The following is a 21,700-nucleotide window of genomic DNA, read 5'->3' on the forward strand; positions in this document are numbered from 1 at the left end:
CCCTGGATTCATCTTTAAATGTGTCACAAAATGGGCCCGTAAGTTTGTGTGGTTGAAAAGTGGGCAGAACTTGGAGGGCGTCCTGACACAAACAGCTGTAGGGGGATGCCAGCCAGTTTTGTGAGGGAAGGCCCGAGACAAAAAAAAAAAAAAAAAAAAAAAAAAAAAAAAAAAAAAACTGTGAAGCTGTTTTCAGGTTAAGCTCTGCCACATATACAAGTGACAGGAGGATCAAGGAAGTTTGGGAAGTCATTTGGATGCTTCTGCATAGGAGCTGCGCTGGTGGGGATGCGGCAGCCTGGGAGTTGAGCGGTCTGGATTGGTGGCAAGGAGCACAGCGAAGACCCTGTGGGTGAGGGGGTCACTAGAGAAAGTGGTGAGCCCATCAAGGATCTGCCCCAGGCTTGGCGATTCACTCTAGGGAGCACAAGTGGAGGACAGGCTTAGCAGAAAAGGGACATGCAGCACCCTGAATGGCCTCACCTCTCAGTGCCACTGCACGGCTGAGGCCTCTTGGGCTGGATGGTTGGGACATTTATCATCTGAACCAAGTCACTTCTGAGATGAAAAGGAGTACTCTGAACGTTTACACTGGGAAACGGGTATCAAGTGGGACTGTCCCAAGCTGTGGGCCGCGTGGCCACTGTGTCTAAGGAGCACCCACACAAGGAATGAATCACAACTTCCAGTAAGGAAACAGAGACCTGTAAGTTCTAAAACACAGATCAAGAGTGAATAGGACTTGGCTGGGATATAACTCAGCCGCACAACACTGCCTAGCTAGCGTAGGGTTGGTTAGGGATGAAGGAGAGTCCATGGGTTCCATTCCTGGTACCAAAACCAACCAAACAGAAACCTTAATGGGACTTGGGGAGCACAAGGGAGCTGAGTACTGGGAGCAGCGACAGTTGAATTTCTGCTACAACTATTGGGATAATCACTCCTAAGCAAAGCAAACACATGAAAAGGAGCTTCTGATTTATTTTATCCCTCCTGGGAATACTTAGGCCAAATGAGCCTGAGCCAGAGGATGTAATGCTAGGGTAGCTCTGTTTCTCCCCAGCCAGCTGGGTGCAGCCAGGTACCTAGAACACTTGAATAACATTGCTGGGACTCCCTGCCGAATCCAGAAGTTGGCAATCTTCATTCTTTTATGAATAATACAATTAAGATTTAAATAAATCTTCCGAAGCCACTGAAGAGCACTCAGCACAGATTTGGAGCAGGTGGTTTGAGTTTTATAAAACAGCTTCAGGGCAGTGCTAGTCTCTTTATTCAGAGTTGCTGCCAACGACTCAACCAGGCTTGTTCACATGATTGTTTTTGCTGGGGCAAGGGGAAAATAATAATAATAAAAAAAAATCGAAGGAGAAAAGTCATCCTTCATTAAAACAATGTGGCTGCTGGCAATGTCGTGGGTCTGAGCTCCAGAGCGAAGCTTGGAATTGGCCAAGTGAGAAAACGAGTAGTGCACTAGAGCTGTGCCTGCTGCGCTGGTGTCGGTGCTGCTGTGAACTAAATGGCCCTTGGCAAGTGAAACTCACACTCTTGTGACAGACTGAAGCCCGTGCAAGGAGGATAGCTATAAAAAGCCATCCAGGGCTGGGGAGATGGCTCAGTGGAGTAAGCGCTTCCTTGGCAAGTGCAAGGGCCTGAGTTCAATCCCTGGTTCCACCAAAAATAAATAAATAAGTAAACAAAAAGCCATCCACCAGCAAACCCATAAACCATTAGCAGTCTTTTGCTTAAGAGTTTAACAGTGAAGACATAGACAGCCTTGACCACCAGCCAGTTCTTACAGTCGGCTTCAGGGTTTTTTTGCAAACTATAATATGTGAATATGTATTTTATAAGTTATACAATGTGCTATTAGACTAATATAAAATATACCCAATAACTAAAACAAGTAAGTTGAGATACTGGTAAACGTGTGTTGATAATATTTTTCTTCCCGGGCTCTGCTTGATTCACCACTCTAATTCTGGGAACACTGCTCCAGCTATGAATCTAAAGTGAAGTCTAATCTTGCTCCTCCAGTTGTCAGTCTCACCCCAGTTTCTCAGTGTGTGTAGGACATAGCCCAAGTTCTTCAGCCCTGCAAACACGCCTGCTTTTGTGGACCTAGATTCCTTAGGATGCTGCTGCTTCTGCTCAGAGGACCCACCACCCATTTTCCCATCCATCTAATCCTTTTTAGTCTTTAAGATGGAGCTCAACACAATCTCCTCAGCGTGCACTTCCTCAGCCCTCCAGACAGACCCCAACTACTCTAGTACTGAGTCTGCACTGCTACAAACTCTAAGCAATCACTGCTTCTGTGCCCATTCCTGACCAGAACCTTCCAGTACAGCAGGGATTTTCTCTTACATACCCTTCCTCCCAGCGCCCGGCCATACTTGGTCCTCACTAATACTGAATGCAAGGATGATTCACAAATTAATAAATGGGCAAATAAAGAACTGTAAAGTATTTCTGTTTTGAAGCATTTATTTTCTGTTTCCAGAAAGAAATAAATTAGTGTGGCCCACTGGAGTTTGTAAAGAGAGTCTTTGGCTCATTTATTTATTTTTTTTCCAGAAAAGATTTTAATTCTGGTTCTTGCAGTGTGGGAGGCAAACACCAGGAATGGTCCTGAGAACAGCTGGGGAGCCTGGCTACCACTTCCTGTGCTGTAGGGCCCAGCTCCTGGGTTAGTGGCTGGGGTCTCCACCTCTGTGGTCACCAGGAGGAATGCTGCTTTGGCTCAGGACAGGGCCCATCTCCTTTGTCACGGACAATGAGGGGTGGGCGGGTTAAGGGCTAGACAGCAGTCCTGCTGGGGCCAGGTCAGCTCTCAGTCCCAGCTGTGCAGGCTGAGGGGGGTCCAGAGAGTGATGACTCGAGGGGGCGTCTGCGGCAGCGCTGGCAAGCTGGCTGGGCTGTGCCAACTTGCCTTCTGCAGGAGAGTTCTAACCCTGAGTGTGGTGCCAGCTGTTCGACGTGACCCTCTGGCTGTGAACAGCAGGGTCGGGGTCCATCTGCTTTTCTCTTCTGAGGGGGCATTGCTGCCCTGGCCTTTCGGATGGCCATCCAGTGTTCCACGACGCTGATCTCTTGCAGCAGGTATACAATTTAAGGGCCAGAGACGAGAGGCGCCTTCTTCTTCCTGCTTGCTGGCAGCAAGTCCTGGAGTGGCCCCTGGCACGTAGCTTGTCATCCCACCACTCCGAACTGATATCCAGGCTCTGGGGATCCACCTCCAGCCTCTGGATTCGCCCCCGCAGCTCCCCCTGGAGCGTGTCATCAAGCAGCAGCCTCTGGCTCCCAGGTGCTGCTTGGCTCCTCGCAGCTCACACTTGTACTTATTTCTAATCACGTCCAGACGGAAGCCCTTGTAGATTCCTGCCACCTGGATATGAAACTTAAGACTCTGCTGCAGTCCCCCAAGAGGCTCGGAATACTCAGGGGCTCTCTCAGGCCCTACTTCCTCTAGCCTCCAGCACAGCTGCCTCAGTCACTCCCTGAACAACTTCTTCGGCTCCGAGAACTGCTCTGTAGGTTCAGCATCTCATTGATGCACTCACCGCGGTGCCACTTGTAGTCACTGTCACCCATTCATCCATCTCTCTCTTTTTTTTTTTTTTTTTTTGGTGGAACCGGGGATTGAACTCAGGCTCTTGCACTTGCCAGGGAAGCGCTTACTCCACTGAGCCATCTCCCCGGCCCACTGTCATCCATCTCTGAGCTCTCCTCTTTTGACTCCGTCTGGCTGCCACTCCATTCCTCCTCACTCTCTTCCTCTTCCCCATTCATCTCAGCAGCCAAATCACCCTCTATTCCATCTCTTCTGTGTCTTTGCTTCGAGGCTGGATGGACATTCTGGCTTGAGGCATCTGTGGCCTCCAGCCTCACGTGCAATTCCCTGAGGGGTAACTGAGTCCTCCAGTTTTGGCAACCCTTACTGTGACTCATTTATTTGAGCTCAGTGATTTTTTGTACAATTCCACATGGGCTTTTCTAAATTCTCATTGGAACCATTAAATATGCCCTGCTATACACAACCACAAATTCCTTCTCTGATCCTCAGAGGCCTTCTTAAAATGCTTTGTTCCCATTAGCCACAGGACACAAGGTTAGGGACCACAAGGTCAGCCTGAAGCCACGCAGAGCCCTGGGTCCCTTCGGCTAAGCAGCACACCCCAGCCATGAAGCGCAGCACCAGTTACAGCTTCCCTCTCCTACCTCACCAGGCAAATATTCTTTGTTTTTCCTTCCATAGATCAGTGATTTTCAATCATATCTACACATTGGAATAACCCGAGACATTAAAAATATTGATGTCTAGGCACCAGGCCAGTGATTCCAGATGGCTTGGGGTATGGATTTGGCATGAAATTCTTCAAAGACTCTTGGGTTACTACAAGACCGAGCCAAGGTTAAGAACCGGTCCTCTAGAGCCCACTAAATTTGTCTTCCTCCTGCTGATTTGGCCTTGGTTGGAGCGGATGATCTTCTATGTCTCTTACATCTCTGTTAATCTCAGTCTTGGAGCAGGCTAAGCACACAAAATAGCACACTCCCTGAATCAATAGCACAATCCTGGAGTCACATAGCAGGCTCCACGAGTTTTAGTTATGCAGAAGAGGACTTCCTCAGGGAATCTGAGATAGAGCTTCCCCAAAACATTACTCGAAAGGCACTGAGAAGTTGCTGTACACTTAGTGGGAGCTACAGATCTCAGGACAGTGCTTATGGCCCATGGAGTGGGCACCAAAAGTATCCAGAGGTCCTTCCTTCCTTCCTTTTCTTTTTTTGGGGGGCAGGGTGTACCGGGGATTGAACTCAGGACCTTGTGCTTGTCTTGCAGGCACTTACGCGGCTGAGCTGTATCCATGGCCCCCAGAGGTTCTTTATAAAGTGCAGGATGGCTAAAATTTTCCAATTCATTAGTCGGTACATTTATTTAAAAAGATAGGCAGTAAAACTGCATTTCAAAGGATTGATGCTTAGCAATGATCTTTCTAGCCACTTTCTTTTTTCTTTTTTTAAAATGTACCTTAGAACAGGGTCTACAGAGTCTCACTAAACAGATTGGACTTGAAGTGATCCTCCTGTTTGCAGCCTCCCAAGAGCTGGGATTACAGGCGTGCACCACCACACCCAGTGTCAATCACCCTCTGAGTGTGCCCCGGGGGCGGGGCTGGCACTGTACACGGGATCGAACCACAGCCACTGTGCTCTGCCTAAGCAGGTGCTTTAGTCAGCTGAGCTATCTGCCCGGCCCCATTTCTAGCCTCTTTCACTGCATCATAAGGATCGCTAGAAAAGAGCAGAGTCCAGGAACAGTTGGAATGGGCTTAGCGGCTACAAATGTCCTCATTTCCGCCTGGAGCTTAGAAAACTAGATTCGGGGAAGACATAGCACTATCTTAAGGTTGTACCAAGGTCAGGACAACTGCAGTGGAGCTCAGCAGCGGAGGAAGGTGGACACTGCTCTGGGAATTCTCCTCGGTGACAATGGCAAATGTGTAGAGACAACGTGCTGGCTGAGGGTCAGACCACAGGGATCCAAAAGTCTGGGGTCCCACGACCATGTGATTCACATTGCGGTTTCTGACTTGCTCTTTTTCCTGGGTTGGGAATGAGCGACGGGGAATGCAGATCTGAGAATCCAAAAGGCGGAGTTCAGTAATCCAGGCGTCCTGGGTGGCTTGCACTCAGTAGCAGCGAGAACCATAGTTACCAAAATCAAGAGGTAGGTCTTTCTGTCTGGATTATAATGGTGTTTTGTTCGCCGCCTCAGTCATCTTCTCTCCAAGATGTGTGTGGGGCATGGGCCCAAAATCTGACCCCTGATAGAACAGAATCTAAACCTTTGCTATTCACCCTGGAAGAGCTACGAGCCTTGAGGTCTCCTTTTGGAAAGCAACTGCGTCTCCTGCCCTGTCTCTTCCCACCTCCAGAGACAGCCGACAGCGTTGGCATACTATTACACAAAGGAGTTCCCACCTTCCTCTGTCTTGCGGTTGCCTCTTGCTATTTACGTGCTAGCCTCTGAAAGGAATTGTTCCACGACGCCAGTATTTATCAAAGGAATATCTGTCAACATTCACAGACGTTTACTTTCTCTTTCACTTGGGCAACTGCACTGCTGATTTCTACTGGTTTATTGAAAGGAACAGTTAACGCTCATATTCTTTTTTTTTGTTTTAAATTTTTTGGACCAATTTTACACACTTATATCTGATAATCTGAATAAGTAATTTGATGACCATAATGTGCACTATAACAACCTTTTGTAAATCTTATTGTTTTGTTTAGTGAAATGCTGCATCATTCCTAATGGGTTTTTAAATTCCCTTTAAAAACAAGTTCGCCGACATAAAATACATCTTTTTGTTAGTCTTTATACCTTTCTCTTTGTTCTCTTTCTCCTTCATTTCCCTTACCTCACTCCCTCCTGTCTGAGAAACAGGGTCTCACTAAAATGCCCCGGTTTGGCTGGAGATATAGCTCAGCAGCATGAGCACCTGCCTGGCAAGTGCAAGGTCCTGAGTTCGATTTCCGGTACACACACAAAAAAAGGTCACAGTCCCCTTGACTGAGCCTCTTACACACATCATACAACAGGTGTGTGCCACCGTGCCATCGTCACCTGCTTAAAACAAGTAGCTGCGTATTCACTGACTAACACTCCTCTCATTCATCACAAGATGTGACTGAAAATCATGGTGAATGTTAGGGGAAAAAAACAAAAAACTTACCGGGGTAAAAAACACATTGCCAAGGATTATGCGATAAGTGTGTTCAAAGTACATGTGCAGGTATTTTAAAGCGGGTTCGTGGTCCTGTGTCATCTGCTATAATAAATTTTTATTTAAAACTCTATTTTGGTCATCCCTTATTGAGCCAAGTCTGAATGGCAATTTCTGTCAAGTCAAAATATCCACTGTATTCACTTGATCTGGCACCAAGAAATTTCGAGCTCTTCCCCAAAGTCAAAATGACCACGAAAGGCAACGCTTCGAATTGATCCAGGACACAGGGGCAGCGACCACAGCACAGCTAGTGATACTCAGGAAAGAGGCCTCCCGGAATTGCTTCAAAAATTAGCATGCACGATGGGATAAGCGTGCTCCATGCAGGGGGGATATTTTGAGAGGCATTAAGCCTACTGTGTCTTTTAGCGTGATACAATTTTTAAAAATTGCAGTGTTCACTGTAGCAGTTTTCGATTGTGTCTTGCGCACGCGTTGGATGCGCAGTCACGGAACGCGTGCCAAGCCCTGGGTCAGGGCCACGTCCCACGTGCGTGGTGCTCACCACCATCACTGACCACAGCTTGTGCATTCATCCTGATGTGCTCGAGCCCCGGGTTGTTGTTGTTGTTTTTCTGACATGCGTATTTTCTTTTAACAAAAGTGAACTTTACAAACAGATTTGATATTCTCAAACTACCACGTACCTGGAAAGGGGGGAGAAAAGGCAACTTGCACTCAATTGCAGGTATGATTTGACCAGTAACAGTTTTTTAAATTGCGTGCGCTAGCTACAGCTTCATGGTACTTGGATCTAAATGGTCCCACTTTTAGGTCCACAAAAGGGAAATCCACTTTTTGCTGAGGCTTTATTGGGCAGATGATGATAGAAAAAGAAAAGTCATTTAATGAGAAAAGAAGAGAAGAGAAATTGGTCGACTTGGAGAGATGGCAAACTGTATGACTAGCCTGTGTTTGTCAGAAATTCTTATGGGGTCTCTGTATAGATTAAGAAGGACACGGGCATGAGCCTGGAATTTAATACTATTGTGTGCATGATATCATAATGGTATGAGTAGAGAAAAATCCGAAATAGTATCTACTATTTAATTTAGGAAGAAAATTAATGCAAATTAAAAGCACATAAAAACTGGCTCCTTACTAATTATTCATGAAAAATTACTTATTTTCAAAAGCAGTTATAATTTGTCTACAGTTTTCATCTCTCTGACTGCAGTTCTGTGAAACCTAGAATTTCTGACCTTTTCAAATTTATTAAAAGGGTTCGATTATTTTTCCCCTTATGACTTCAAGGTGACACAAATATTTTCCCACCATTAATTCCTTTCTTTTTCTTTTCCTCCAAGCAATTACATTTATTTTTTCATAAAACATATGCTTAATTATTTCTCCTCATTTTTTCTTATTTAACATTTAATGAGGGTGGTCACAATATATGGTGACTGTTTAAAGTAAAATAAATTATGACAGAGAAAGACAAAAACCCCTAACACCCTCCCAATACATCCCTTCCCTTTTGAATGCACACAGCCTGCTGTTGTTGTCGCTTTCTGAAGCGGTTCTGGAAGCCCTCTTTTGTGAATGTCTTAAAGAGGTGTGATCAAAACTATGTTGAGGGCTGGCGAGATGGCTCAGTGGTCTGAAGCACCTACTTGGAACAAGCTTGGCAAAGCACAGGGACTGCGGTTCGATCCCCCAGCACCACATGCCAGCCAGTCCCGCCCCCTGGTGTGCTGAGCTGGCCACACACACACACACACACACACACACACACACACACTAAAAAAAAATATGTTGAATGCCACAGCCAAGTGACACTGAGTGTTGCCCAGTAGAAAGGCAGGCGCATAAAAATATATAGCACATTCTAATTCCCTGGGTCTGGGACCCTTGACTTCTGTCTCTTTCCCAAAGTCAAAATAAACAGGAAAAGGCAAAACATTTCAATTGGTTCAGCATTTGTGGGCAGTTAAAAACAGGCAACTAAAGACATGAAAGAAGATTCCAGAACTGCTTTAGAAAAGGTGAGAAGGATAGGAGAGGTGCATTTAAGGCAAGGAAGAGTATTTTGAGGGGGATTAATGGCAGCATATCTTTTGCTGTCATTAATCTCAAACATTTTAAACATTCACTGTATTTTTCAATCATACCATACAATTTCTATCAAAAACTTAAATTTTAAGACTGTATGTGTTTATAATTGTCAGATACATGTTTTTGGGGTTTTTTTTCATATTAGAGATTAAACCAAGGGCTTTGGGCATGTTGGGCAAATATTCTACTACTGAATTGCATCTCCAGTCATGTAATTTACTTATTTACTTAAAAAATGGCTTTTGGTCACAGAGTCTCACTAGATAGTCCAGGCTGGCCTCAACTCCCAAGGTAGTTCAGCTGGTCTCAGATTACAGATGTCCTCCTTTGCTAGCTTCCCAGTGCTGGGATTCCAGGTGTGTGCTACCATGCCCTGCTTGCTTAAGATTTTGAGACAGGGTCTCACCGATATTACAGGCATGTGTTGCCGTACCCAGCATACTTGCCATATTTTAAATTTTATGTAAATTTTATATAAGTACTGCGCACTAACCGATTGCGCCACTGGAACTTCTAAATTTTATGTAAATTTAAAAACAAAACATTCTTATGACTTTTTACAGGCAGCTGTCTATAAGCTGAGTGTGAAAAGCATGCAAAAGAAAAATAATAGCCGCTGTAGTAGACTCCTAGGCATTGAAGGCAGCGTCCTAGAAATTTAGTATTGTGTAGAAGTCGCAGAAGTATTTGTTACAGATGTAGGTTCCCAGACGTTACCCAGAAACTCTGATGCAGCAGGTCTGAGCTGGGGCTGGTGAACCCCAACAGAGTTCGCTGCAGGTGAATAGCCATGCCTTCTAAATGGTCAGAGGCTCTGAATCTACACAGCTGGCAGGCTGGTGCAGAAGGCTGAAGACAAAGGTGAGGTCCACACTGAGACAGAATTTGGAGTCCTTTATCCTTGGTGCAGACAGGAATATTAGGAGAGGATGGAGAGAAAGAAGGGGGATGGGCTGAGGGGGGAAAGCTGACACAGAGGCAGGCAAAGGTGAGGAACAGTCTACCAGGGAGCGAGCAGATGACCGGGAGGGTAAAGAACGGTGAGTACCATGGCCACAGAAACCAAAGGCAAGGCATTAGCAAGGAAGCAGTGCTCAGAGGAGCAAATGAAACAGAGCGGCCAGGTAGCCGTGGCCAAAGGTCTCCTCTTTCTATGCTGTCCAGTGTAGGCATACAGCATGTCCTGGAAAACAGGGCTACTTGTCGGAGATGCTCTGGGCACCTGCCATGTTGTAAAGAGCCAGCATCTGGTGAACTCAGTTCTGTTGACAAGTGCCTCAGCTACTCTTCTCCCTTTGCTGGGACAAATACCTGGCACCCAAAATGAAGGAAAGGTTTATTCAACTCACAGTCACTGGAGGTTTCAGTCCATACTTGCTTGGCTTTGAGGCAGAGTGGCACAGGGCAGAGAGCATCCGTTCATGGTGGTGGCAAAGAGCAAGAGGAGCCCAAGGAGTAGCAGCAACAGCAGCAAAAGAGAGGAAGTCTGTCTCTCTATCTCTCTTAAATTGCCTTCAGGCTCTCCGCCCCAGGCTGGGGGAAGTACTCACACCCATAATCCCAGCAGTACTAAAACCCATAATCCTAGTCTTGGATCTCCCACAATCCTAGTGGATCATGAGTTAATTCCAAACTCTAGAAGTCCCTGCCCTATGACTGCATGAGGCTTTGGGGGCACAACTAGACACAAACCATAACAACAAGGATATTTGTTGCAGAGGAATTTTGGAGCTCAGCCATGATTTGGTTCCATCAAGTACCCTAATTAGGATGGGCCAATGTATGAGGCAACAAGGGTACAGCCACCCATCACGGAGATTTAATGGTAACCAAATCAGCAAGGCATTGACTTGGAGCCATCCGCCAAGATATGGCAAAAACCTCTAAAACAATGCCAAAGCTTGGTGTGTGATAGTACCCTGGAATTTTGCCAGAAATTTCTCAAAATTAAGCAAAGCCCTGTAGATCGTCAAATCGGAACTCTGAGAGTGATTTTCCCCCAAATTCTCTTTGCTAATCGTTTATGAACACACATGGTCATGAGGTGAACGGAGCACATGGAGGGAGCTAAGGGGCTCTCCAAGAGCACCCATGTGTTGGTTGTCATGACAACTGCTGCATTTTATTGAATAGAGAGAAAAAAAATCAATGAGGAATGGGGGGAAGAACTTGCACAGGAACATAAAACTTGCCGTCTCACGATTTCGGGACCTTTCCACATCTGTAGAGGGCGTGGAGGGGGCTGTTTTGAGAGGCAGCCGGAGGAGTCCCAAGGAAAGCCACACTGTCCCTGTGTGCCCACCCTTCTCATGTCTCTGCCTTGACCTGGTCTTCTCCATCCCAAAGCAGCTTCCTGGAGTGGTAGAAATGCAGCCCCTTCCCTAGATCTTTTGTACGGATGACTGACTGGTTCTTGGTTCTGATCTATTTTCTTTAAGCCAGACAGGTTTTAGGTTTATTTTAGAGACAGCCTGCATCTGTGTGGCAGTTTCTCTTCCCAGGTGACATACATTTGTCCAGGGGAGAAAATACAGGGAGGGAAGGCCTGAGGAAGCCATCTCTCGAGGCTCATGTGGGGTCCATTTCTCTCTTGTCTTGGAGACCTATTATTCACCATTCCTACTTGACTGAGAATACTCAGAGAGCCTTCCCAGCTTTTCAATTCTTCCTAAAACATTGTTCAATGGAAAGAATGGGGAGAGACCCTACTGTGAGAACAGTTGTGAGTTGTGGGGCATTTTCTTTGTAGGGGGACAGTTTTCACTTCAATGGGCTCCTGAATCTCACGAGGAGGTGGGAAAGCTCTCAGAGTGAGCTATGCGCAGGATGGGGGCTGACTCACTGAGAGGACTCTATTTCTCTATCCAAAAGGCAACCACAGCAAGCTGAGCTTGCTCCCTGCAAATGTAGCTCATCATTGTTCAGTTCCCTGATTCCATCTGACACAGAAGAGCGTAGAAAATAGACGTCTGGTAAAAAGGTCTCAAGTTAATCAGTCATCACTTACTCCTTTGCCCTGAAACTCTACCTTACCCGCTCTAGCATTTTGCTCTTTAGATACAATATTTGTGTTTGAAATGGCCTTGCTGAGCCAGTGAGATAGCGCAGCGACTAAAGCGCCTGCTTAGGTAAGCACAGGGACCAGAGTTCAATCCCCAGCACCACATGCCATGCCAGGCCCACCCCCAGGGTGGGCTGAGTCAGCCACAGAGTCCATGCATAGTGGTGCACGCCTGTAATCCCAGGGCTGGGGAGGCTGAAAGCAGGAGGATCACCATGAGCCCAAGCTGCATAGTGAGATCCTGCAACAACTAAGTACATAAAAGAAAAAAGGAGGCCGGCCAGATAGCTCAGCAGTTTAAAGCACCTGCTTAGGCAGAGTGCAGTCGCGGAGGTTCAATACCTAGCATGCCATGCCAGCCCTACCCCTGGGGCACGCTGAGACAGCAATTGAAACTAGGCATGGTGGTGCACACCTGTAATCCCAGCATTTGGGAGGCTGAACACGGGAGAATCACTACGAGTCTGATCTAGGTAGTGAGACCCTATAGACCCTGTACTAAACACATTTTTAAAAAGAAAGAAAAGAAATGGCCTTCCTATTCCTAAAGTTCTCCTATATTATCTCATTTGATGTTATGTATAAGCGCTTGGTTAGGTAGGCAGCGGTTCGACTAATTATTTTTCAGTAATGGGGATTGAACCCAGGGCCTTCACTCATTAACCTACATCCTCTGCTCTTTGTGTGTGTGTGTGTGTGTGTGTGTGTGTGTGTGTTACAGTATCCTGCCAACATATTAACTGGTTTAGGCTAGGCTTGCATGTATAATCCTCCTGCTTTTTTTTTTTTTTTTTTTTTTTCTTTTTCTTATGCATTTGGTATAGAGTCTCACTATACAGCTTGCACTCATAGTGATCCTCCTGTTTTTTTTTTTTTGCGGAACCAGAGATTGAACTCAGGCTCTTGTGCTTGTCAGGGAAGCGCTTATTCCACTGAGCCACCTCCCCAGCCCCCAAAGGAGATTGATTCTTAAAAGGTTTGTACCAGTAACACAGCTGACCAAGGATGTCCTGAACCAAAATCGTGGATGTGACCTATTTAGTGCTATTAATATCCTTTAGCAGACGCTTAAAAGCAAAAATAATTACACAATAAAAAAGTGCTCACTGAGTGCAAAATAAGGTGCATGAAGAAAAGAAAAACCTGAAGGAGTAACACAAGCCATGTTTCTCATGGAGCAAGGGTTTGAATACTTTGTGCTGACTGCAACATTGTGGAAACGCTTTTGCTCCTGTAATTGTGTTTGAATTAAACCAATGCCACAGCACATGGGAAGGAGCCCACCGACTGCTTATACAGGATGAGCTGAGTTTTACTGCTGGACCCTGATGGTGCTACAAACAATTCCCAAATTCTTTCATTAATTTGTTTCTTACCAAGCTGTTCTCCTAAGTGTTGGCCTCTCTCGGTTGAGATGACCCGCTCGTCTTCCATGTCACATTTGTTCCCAACCAGGATAACCTGGGCATTATCCCAAGAGTACGTTTTGATTTGTGTTGACCTAAAAGAAAAACAAGCACAAAACGATCAGAGGAGAGCGGAGCAGCCTAAAACGAAGGAGGAGGAACATATTCCACAGATGACAAGGTTAGCAAAGAAATGGAGTCCAAATGCCTGACATTTAAAATTAATTAGCTGAGTACAATTCTGCCCTTCAGATTCTCACCAGGGATTCCAAGAGTCAAAAATCGAAGCAGTGGGCTGGGGTGCAGCTCAGTGGCAGAACACGTGCTTAGCCTGTGCAAGGCTGGAGGTTTAATCCCCAAGCATTGCTAAAAATAATCAAGTCATCAGAAGCAGGGTGCCACGGATTACTTGGTAAGATTAGTGCTCCACACTTATTCCTTTCCCTGTTCTTCTTTTACCCTGTGTACTACAGTGCCTTTAAAAGAACCACTGTTTTGCAATGGCTGTGCTCCCAAATTAACAGGAAAAGCCCCAGGTCTCGAGAGACCTCGTCCAGGAAAGCTGAGACGGTTGGTCCTCATGGACAGCCCGTCACACAGAGCCTCAGCCTTCCTAATCACAGCAACCCAAGAAGGCTAAAAGGGCTCATGAAATCTGGAGCCAGTGATAATCTTTACAAAGGGATAGTATGAACTAATATATCCTGGATAGGCCTTCTAATTCTAGGAGGAAGGTACAGGGCAATTAATATCAAAATAAGAATATAAGCTCTGGCACTTGAAATTGCAACAAACAGGATATCTGGAATTAATTAATGAGTTAATTAATTCTCCAGCATGAATCCTGACAAACAGCTTTTGATTGTGGAACTTACAGTTTTCAGGCTGGGGAGATAGCTCAGTGGTCTAGCGCCTGCCTGGCAAACACAAGGTCCCGAGTTTGATTCCCAGTACCGCAACCTGTACCTGTCCCGACACCAGGTGTGGTGGTACATGCCAGTAATCTCAGAGCTGGGGAGGCTGAGACAGGAGGGTCCTATGAGCTTGAACTTCATAGTGAGACCCAGCACCAAAAAGAATAAAATAAATAAATAAGAATTTAAAAAATAATTATACCTATCATGTGGAAGTATTGTCCTAAATGCTAACATTTCCCATTTGAGGAAAACAAGGCTCAGGGGTTTTAGCACTTTGAAACCCACCAACACAAACCTGGTCCTCACCCCAGGCAACACCATCCTCAAGACTGTGCCTGAAACATGTTTCCATCGTGTTCTGAAGAGCTCGAGGACTTAAGTTCTAATGTTCTGCTGTCACCAGAGAGGGAGGCAGGTTCTTTAATCTTCCCTTTCTATTATGTGAGGACAAGAGTCTTAGGTATGCAGGAGATACGTACTGCCCATCACGGTCAGGAGAAAGAGATTGGGATGTTGAAGAGCTAAACAAATGAGTAAAGTTTGAAGAAACAGATTTGGAAAGTATCCAAAGGAGAAACCTGGGAATGATCTAACAGCGCCAAATTCTTTAGGATTATTAAATGGAAAATAGAGACAAGCTGTTTGCACTTGAAGAGGGAATAAAAAGCCAGCAGTTAAACTCCAGCTGGAGTGCTTTCAGCAAGATGTGGTCACTGTGTCTCCCTCCTGAGGAGACAGGCAAGAGCTAAGAGGTAGATAAGATCTCACCCAGAATTCCCTTCAATCAATCTGAAGCTTTCAAAGGACATGAACGCAATCTAGATTTCACCAGGACATGACGGAGGCCCAGCAGGTTTCATCAAGAAAATCTGGGGGATATGATATTTCTGATACCCAAGTTAATAATACCATTTTCCTTTGGGCTTGGCAGTCTCCATGGGCTGGAGAAATAAAGACAGAAATTCTAGTTTTTCCTCACCACATCTTAGATGTGGAACATATGAAAAATAGTGAATTCATAGTGCATTAAAGTATAAAAATGTGGACATGCAGAAACACTAAATCTCAAATGCTAACATAGTTTTACAAAGAAAGCCTTGTTCCTTTTGGAAGATCTGAAATTGATTGAACTTCCTTATATAATTAAACAAAAAACTCCTTTTATTCTGGTAGGACTTATAAACCAAAAGCCAGCCAATGCTTAGAAAGCCCTTGTCCTTATGTCAATGAAAGCCCTTGTCCTTATGTCTAATGCTGACAGCACTGCTGGAAATCAGAAAACCAGGATGAGATTAGTGACACAAGGCTCAAAGGAGCATATCAATCACAGTTGTTCAGAGAAGGAGCTGGGGCCAAGGTGGAAGTAACAAGGGTTCCTGAGTTTCCTTTATGGAGGACCATCTGGGTGACTCTCCTCAGAAGAGGTGCCATTGTCTCCATTTTGGCTGAGCCTGACCTTATTTCCATGTATTGATATGTACAGAGTTGACGAGGACTTTGGCTCATCCCTCAATTGGCTTTAAGCAATGTGTGTCGGTCTAGCCAAGGTGCTGGTGGTAGCCTTCAAGGATGGCAGGCGTGTTTCCCTGGAATCTCCACCTACTGCTCTCTAGTATGAGCTGAGAGTAGACAGGATGAAGAGTCAATGCTCCATACCCCATACTGTGGGTCTCGAGATAGAGGCTACACATCAGAGCTGGAGCACCGACCCCAAAACATTAGATACTATCTCAGTTGCGTAATGTAGATTACTTTCTGCACACCCTTCTCTCTGCATATTGCAGAGGTGAATGCAGGCCTCTTACCTAGCCCAGCTCACAGGGCTCGCCTGCTTCCTGCCATGTTGCATGTCTAAATGCCTCCATTCTTCTCACACATAACTTGACCTACGGGTGCTTAGGCTGCTACCATAGACTTCCCATTAGTGTACGTATACCAAATATTCTCTCATAGGTGAAAACAAGAAAACAAGATACTTCCCTGGCCAATGAGGTTATCCACATCATCCTTCTTACAAAGTTTTAACGTAGCATCCTTGTATGTTCTGATTTGTTAAGAAAATAACCAAAAAGTGAATATTTTCTACAACTACCATGGAATTATAAAGAATCATTGTTGTGAAAGCTTAGCGGGACAATGGAAATCCTTTGGATTTTACTGAAATCCAAACCATAGTTTGGGACATTTGTGTTGAGACGAACAAAAAACTGATTTGCCTTTAGACTCGAACTGATTTTACAATTGAAATCATGGTTATAAAGGCTGATTATTTGGTTTTCATTTTGTCTGCTCTGGGCTTCCCGATGTTTTCCATCAGCTGAGTGGGAAAGGTAGCTTTCAACACAGCAGGACAGGATGAGAACCGCATAATCTGAGATGTCACACACTATAGAGTAAAAATGATTTCACAACAATCAAGAATAAAAAAAGATATAAAAATCCCTGTCATTGCATCATAATAATACTTCTGCTCAAAACATTTGTTAGCTACTTTCATTCTTGTTGCTTTAGTGTTTCTTTCATGTATTCTGAGGGATTTAACATGTTTTGCCTTTAGTTTCTTTGCCTATTGAAATATATCATCAAGTCAGCCCTATGTCAATAATAAATGCTAACACAATTTATCTGCAGGTGAGTGTTTTCAATTCTGAGGTCATACAGAGCACTTTGTTTTGGAAGAAAATATGAAGTTACAGTCATTACTCTAAAATGAGTATTGATATCCGCATTCAACCCACTAACATCAATTTTGTATATTTTTTTGACATTTAAAGTAACTTTCTGCTCACATACCAACAACTGCGTCTTTCCACCAAGATGACCTCAACAGCAATACCTTCGGCCAGGTTAGCAAACATGCAGAAAACGGCATCTAAATTTGCTCCTTCTGAATAACAATAAGAACAAGCCATTTATAGTAAGACATATCCCCGGGCCAGGAAATACTATAAAAAGAAAAAGGTTACATCTTCCATTTTGCAAGGTACTCTTGCTCTGTTTTGTATTCCTCTTATGGAAATTTACATTGAAACAGCAGCTTAGATTATTCCAGAAAAAAACTTGTATAAACTACATGAGTTGAGAAAAACACTCAGAGTTGCAGACATTTTTTATGCCCGTTTAACCGACATTGTACCACGAATTTAGGTCAGAAGAAAGCAAAGGAGAACCTGCTTCCTAGCCCTCCCAATAGGGAAGGCTGTGCGCCTGACCGTCAGCATTTCACTTACAGAATGGGGCTAGTTTGCCCTTACTCTGTGGATATTTTGGGACAAAAATAATTTTAGGTAGTCCCACGCTATACCTTTTTTTTTTTTAATTCTTTTCAAGAATCAAACTCAGGACCTTGTGCTTGTCAGGCAGGTGCTGTGCCACTGAGCTACATCCCACACTATACTTTTTAACTTGCAGACAACTCTTTATAAAGAGAACACATTTTTAGTCCCATCTTGGGCAGCCAGTTGTTCTTCCCAAGTCCAACTCAACTTGGTTTTTCTAATTCCTGTCATCTAAATGAATCAAGTGCTTTCATTAAAGAGTCTCAAATTCCGTTTCTCACTTGTAGCCTCAGACTCTGGTCCTACATTAGTAACTTTCAGGGTGCTGAGGATGGAACCCACAGGTTGGGCACACTAAGCATACACTTTACCATGAAGAGGCACCTGTCCTTGCATAAGCAAAGTTTTAAGTGTGGATAGCCTTCCTCTGTCATATCTGTTAGAACTATGGCACTTTGGTAGGGTATGTCTTTTTTTTTCCTGCAATATTTATATGTATTTACTCTTTTTAGCCATTTGCTATATTTCATACATTTTCTTATTTGGAAATGAGTTTCCAGTTACCTCACTGGAATGTCTGTCTGCATGGTTGCTTTGTTGGGGAGAGATACATACTTAAAGAGACTGGCTGTCCCCATATAGTCTGCATGTGAAAAGATGGTTTATTTCAGAATGGCTGTACATGAACCTTGGGGATTTGCTGTTAATTTCAACAAGATTAATAGAAGCTACCCATATGCAAGTCACCATGGTGACTCTTCAAATTGCAGTTAACTCAGACCTTACCAGTACCACATGATAGTTGCTAAAACACTCGTTATTTAATTTCCACTAAACTCAGACCAAACAAACCACACGAAATACTCCAGGGCCCTTCATTTTTATATGTAATTTTAAAAGAGAGAGAGATTAACTTTACCCTTATCAAATCTGAAAGTGGAGTTGCAAAATCATAATATGAAAAGGTTTTGATATTTCACACACAAGTAACTCTGCATGAAGTAAAATTATTTAAGTCCAGAGAAATGTCAACAAATCAACCAAATTTTTGCAAAATCTCCATTCCTTTTCTGCTACTTATGTAAGTAATTTCCTATGCATCCCTCAACTTCTGCGGAATCATGGGCTCTTTCAGTCATGATCCCTGAAAAGCAGTGCACCAGGGACCCTCCAGAGAACCACTGTCTTCTGTAGTCTGATTTGGGCTGCAAGTAGGAAAAATGAGAGAGAATAGCTCTGGCTTTCTCACCTAATGACATTTAGTAAGAACTTTATTGCAGCCCATTTTTAATTCTGGGAGCTAATAGCCAGCACGGCACACCAGGGATTGAACCCTGGCCCCTGAGTCTGCCTAAGCAAGTGCTTTAATCCGCTGAGCTATTTGGCTGGCCCTTTAACTTGCTTTAATCATTCACTTATTCAATTTTTGTCAACCTTTGGAAAACTTTTAAATGTTATTCCAATTTAGACTAATTAAGGGGAACTGCAGGAACTTCTTAGGGATTAAAGTTCCTATGTAGGGAGGGATTAAAAAATCTCTGTCCAGGTGAATTGTATGTAAATCAGGGCTGAGCATTATTCAGGTGATTCCCTTCTCTGGCACTTTGTTTTATGGATTTTAAATAATCTATGTCTTTGTTTCCCATCTAACACTACCACGCATGGCAGTTTACAAAGCAGGTGGTTTACAAGGATATATGCAAATTAAACAAATTTTAGAATAAGAGTAATGATTAGAAAACAGAACAAAAACCATAATAAAACACAATGATTTACATTGCTTATAAATGCTAATAGTTAATTTTAGGGCCTGGGATGCAGCTCAGTGGCACAGTGCCCTCCTGGCAAGCACGAGGCTCTGCATTCTATTCTCTGTATCAAAAGCTAAACCAATAAACAAACAAACAAACAAACTTGTCATGAGAAATATAGCATTAATTGTTTTGGCAAGTTATTCAGAAACCTTTCTGTCTCTCAGGAGCTGTTCCTATCTCTATTCTCCATTCCTATTCTCCAATACATTTTCCTACTTTTTTTTTTTAAAAAAAACCCTAATTTTAGGAACTTGAGAACTAGGCCTTTTATTTATACATTAACTCATTTAATAAACAGATTTTAAAAGGAAAAAAATTTAAAAACCTTCAAGTAAGTATCTCTAATTTTTAATATAACTATTAATATTTCAATGCATAGGTTTTTACTTTTTGGTTAAAATTGCTATATTATCATGAAAGATTGTTGCAATAGAAAAAAAATTAAAGAAAAAATATATTTATAAAAAGTCTTATTGCTAGGCACGATGGCACATGACTGTAATCCCAGCATTTGGGAGGCTGAGGCAGGAGGATCACCGCAAGTTTTTGTGCAGCCCGGGCTCCAACGTGAGTTCAAGGCTAGCCTTAACTACCTCGCGAAACCCTATCTTGGAAAAAACTTCTAGGATCCTCACCTTTAACATCTTGCTGCAGAGCCAGTGGCAGACTGTATCCCTTACAGTCTCAGTTATCTTGTACTTTTCTGTGAGTGAAGCGCAGTTCCATGGAATACTGACATTAGACTTGAACAAGTAAATGACTTTGGCCAATGCACTATAAGAAGAATCGGCGTGTCCCTGGGAGTGACAGGCGTCAGAGACTTGGTAGTATTTATCATTGCGTTCTTATTCAAGACCAATGGGAGAACCAGTTCCAAAAAGTTGGCTGTCACTTTGTCCCAGAAATGAGCAGGAGACCAGCTGTAGAGGTCAACAAATCTTCAGCACAGCTAGAAGAGCCCGGCTCACCCCAGCGCCCTCACAGGGTCCTGACTGGCCACTTTGTCCCCTGCCATTCTCTCTCCCTCCCTCTCTGACATCAGCTTATTTAATTCTTTGAACTTCCTGCGCAGGCTGTATTTTCACCGAGTGAGAGCTATCACCCATTATGGGCGGTTCTAGGTTTGGAAGGCCCAAAACTGATGAACATTTCGCAGCCTATTTAAGAAGAACTTGTGAATTCCAAATACAGAATCAGGCACCGGAAGTGCTGTGACAGATGTTGTGGGTGCTCTGTCTCTCTCCCCCAGGCCTTACCGCTTCTGAGTGTGCTGGCTGACTTCCAAATGTCCGTATCTGCCTCTCTTGGTCTACAGCTTTCTGCAGAGGACACTGGGCCCACCAGGGAAGGCCACGTGGCACAGGGGTCTCACCAGGGAGGCACAGACCTCAGGCAGAGACTGACGGAGGCTGCTGTGTAAACACCTCTGGCCGCTCTCTCGCTCCAGCTTGCTAGCATACTGACTCAGAGTTTTCAAACAGAGCTCCTCCAGGTACCCCTCATGGCGGCTGGCTTGCTACGCATTTTACAGGGCGGTTTTCCCTTCCCCACTCCCAAGGGGTGTTTCCTGCACTTTCTAAATGACTACTTTAGTTCAGATTTCTATTTTACAGCTTGCTTCTGGGGCACCCCCACCGCCAAGACATTTTAGAAAGGTTTCCTTTCCTAAGAAACCCAGAGCTCAGGCCGGCCAAATAGCTCAGCAGATTAAAGTGCCTGCAAGCAGGCACAGGTGCTGGGGGTTTGATCCTGGGGTCTCCTGTGCTGCCCCGTCCACAGGGCATGCTGATATGGAAATTAAGACTGGGCGTGGTGGTGCGCGCCTGTAATCCCAGCTCTTGGGAGGCTGTAAACAGGAGGATCACTATGAGTCCGATTTGTAGTGAGACACTGAACACTGTAGACCCTTCCTTAAAATAAAAAAAATTAAAAAATAAAAGGTCCGAAGCTCAGCAGTGCTCTACAGATATTAATACTGGTAAACACCGATTGCTAAACATTTTTGCTCTTTTTCTAAAGCTACAGTTGACCACCACCCCACTGAACTTAATCTTTAATAACTTTGCAAGAAATCCACTTGCAGCCCTAACGCACACCGACCGCCTTGCGTCGGGCGCTTGTGTCCTCCCGCGTCCAGCCCCACCACATACTCTCTGGATTAGGTGCTCTGTGCTTCACTCGGCTTGAACGTCTTACTTTTCCTCTGCTCCCCTGTGCTTCAGCTCCTGTGGGGACAAGGACCTCAACTGTTTTGTCACCGTTGTGTCTCCAGCACTCAGCAGTATCTAGCATTTCTTAGGTACTCGAGCAGTAACTTGGAATTAGTGATGTGATGAACCATTAAATGTCAGGCTCAATGTGGCAAAGCATGC

The 21,700-nt window shown here is 44.3% G+C and overlaps 1 protein-coding gene across 2 annotated transcripts in view; it reads right to left on the minus strand.

Annotated features, from left to right (window-relative positions):
- The window catches only part of Rab3c (RAB3C, member RAS oncogene family), a 276,726-nt gene that overhangs the window by 20,983 nt on the left and 234,043 nt on the right, over positions 1 to 21,700 (minus strand). For both annotated transcript variants that reach the window (XM_023709334.1, XM_004623077.2), the window contains exon 4: positions 13,290 to 13,414. In XM_023709334.1, coding sequence (XP_023565102.1) covers positions 13,290 to 13,414 — 125 coding nt within the window. The remainder of the gene's footprint in view (positions 1 to 13,289; positions 13,415 to 21,700) is intronic.

The sequence above is a fragment of the Octodon degus genome, unplaced genomic scaffold (genome assembly GCF_000260255.1).
Source record: "Octodon degus isolate 3935 unplaced genomic scaffold, OctDeg1.0 scaffold00001, whole genome shotgun sequence".
NCBI lineage: Eukaryota > Metazoa > Chordata > Mammalia > Rodentia > Octodontidae > Octodon > Octodon degus.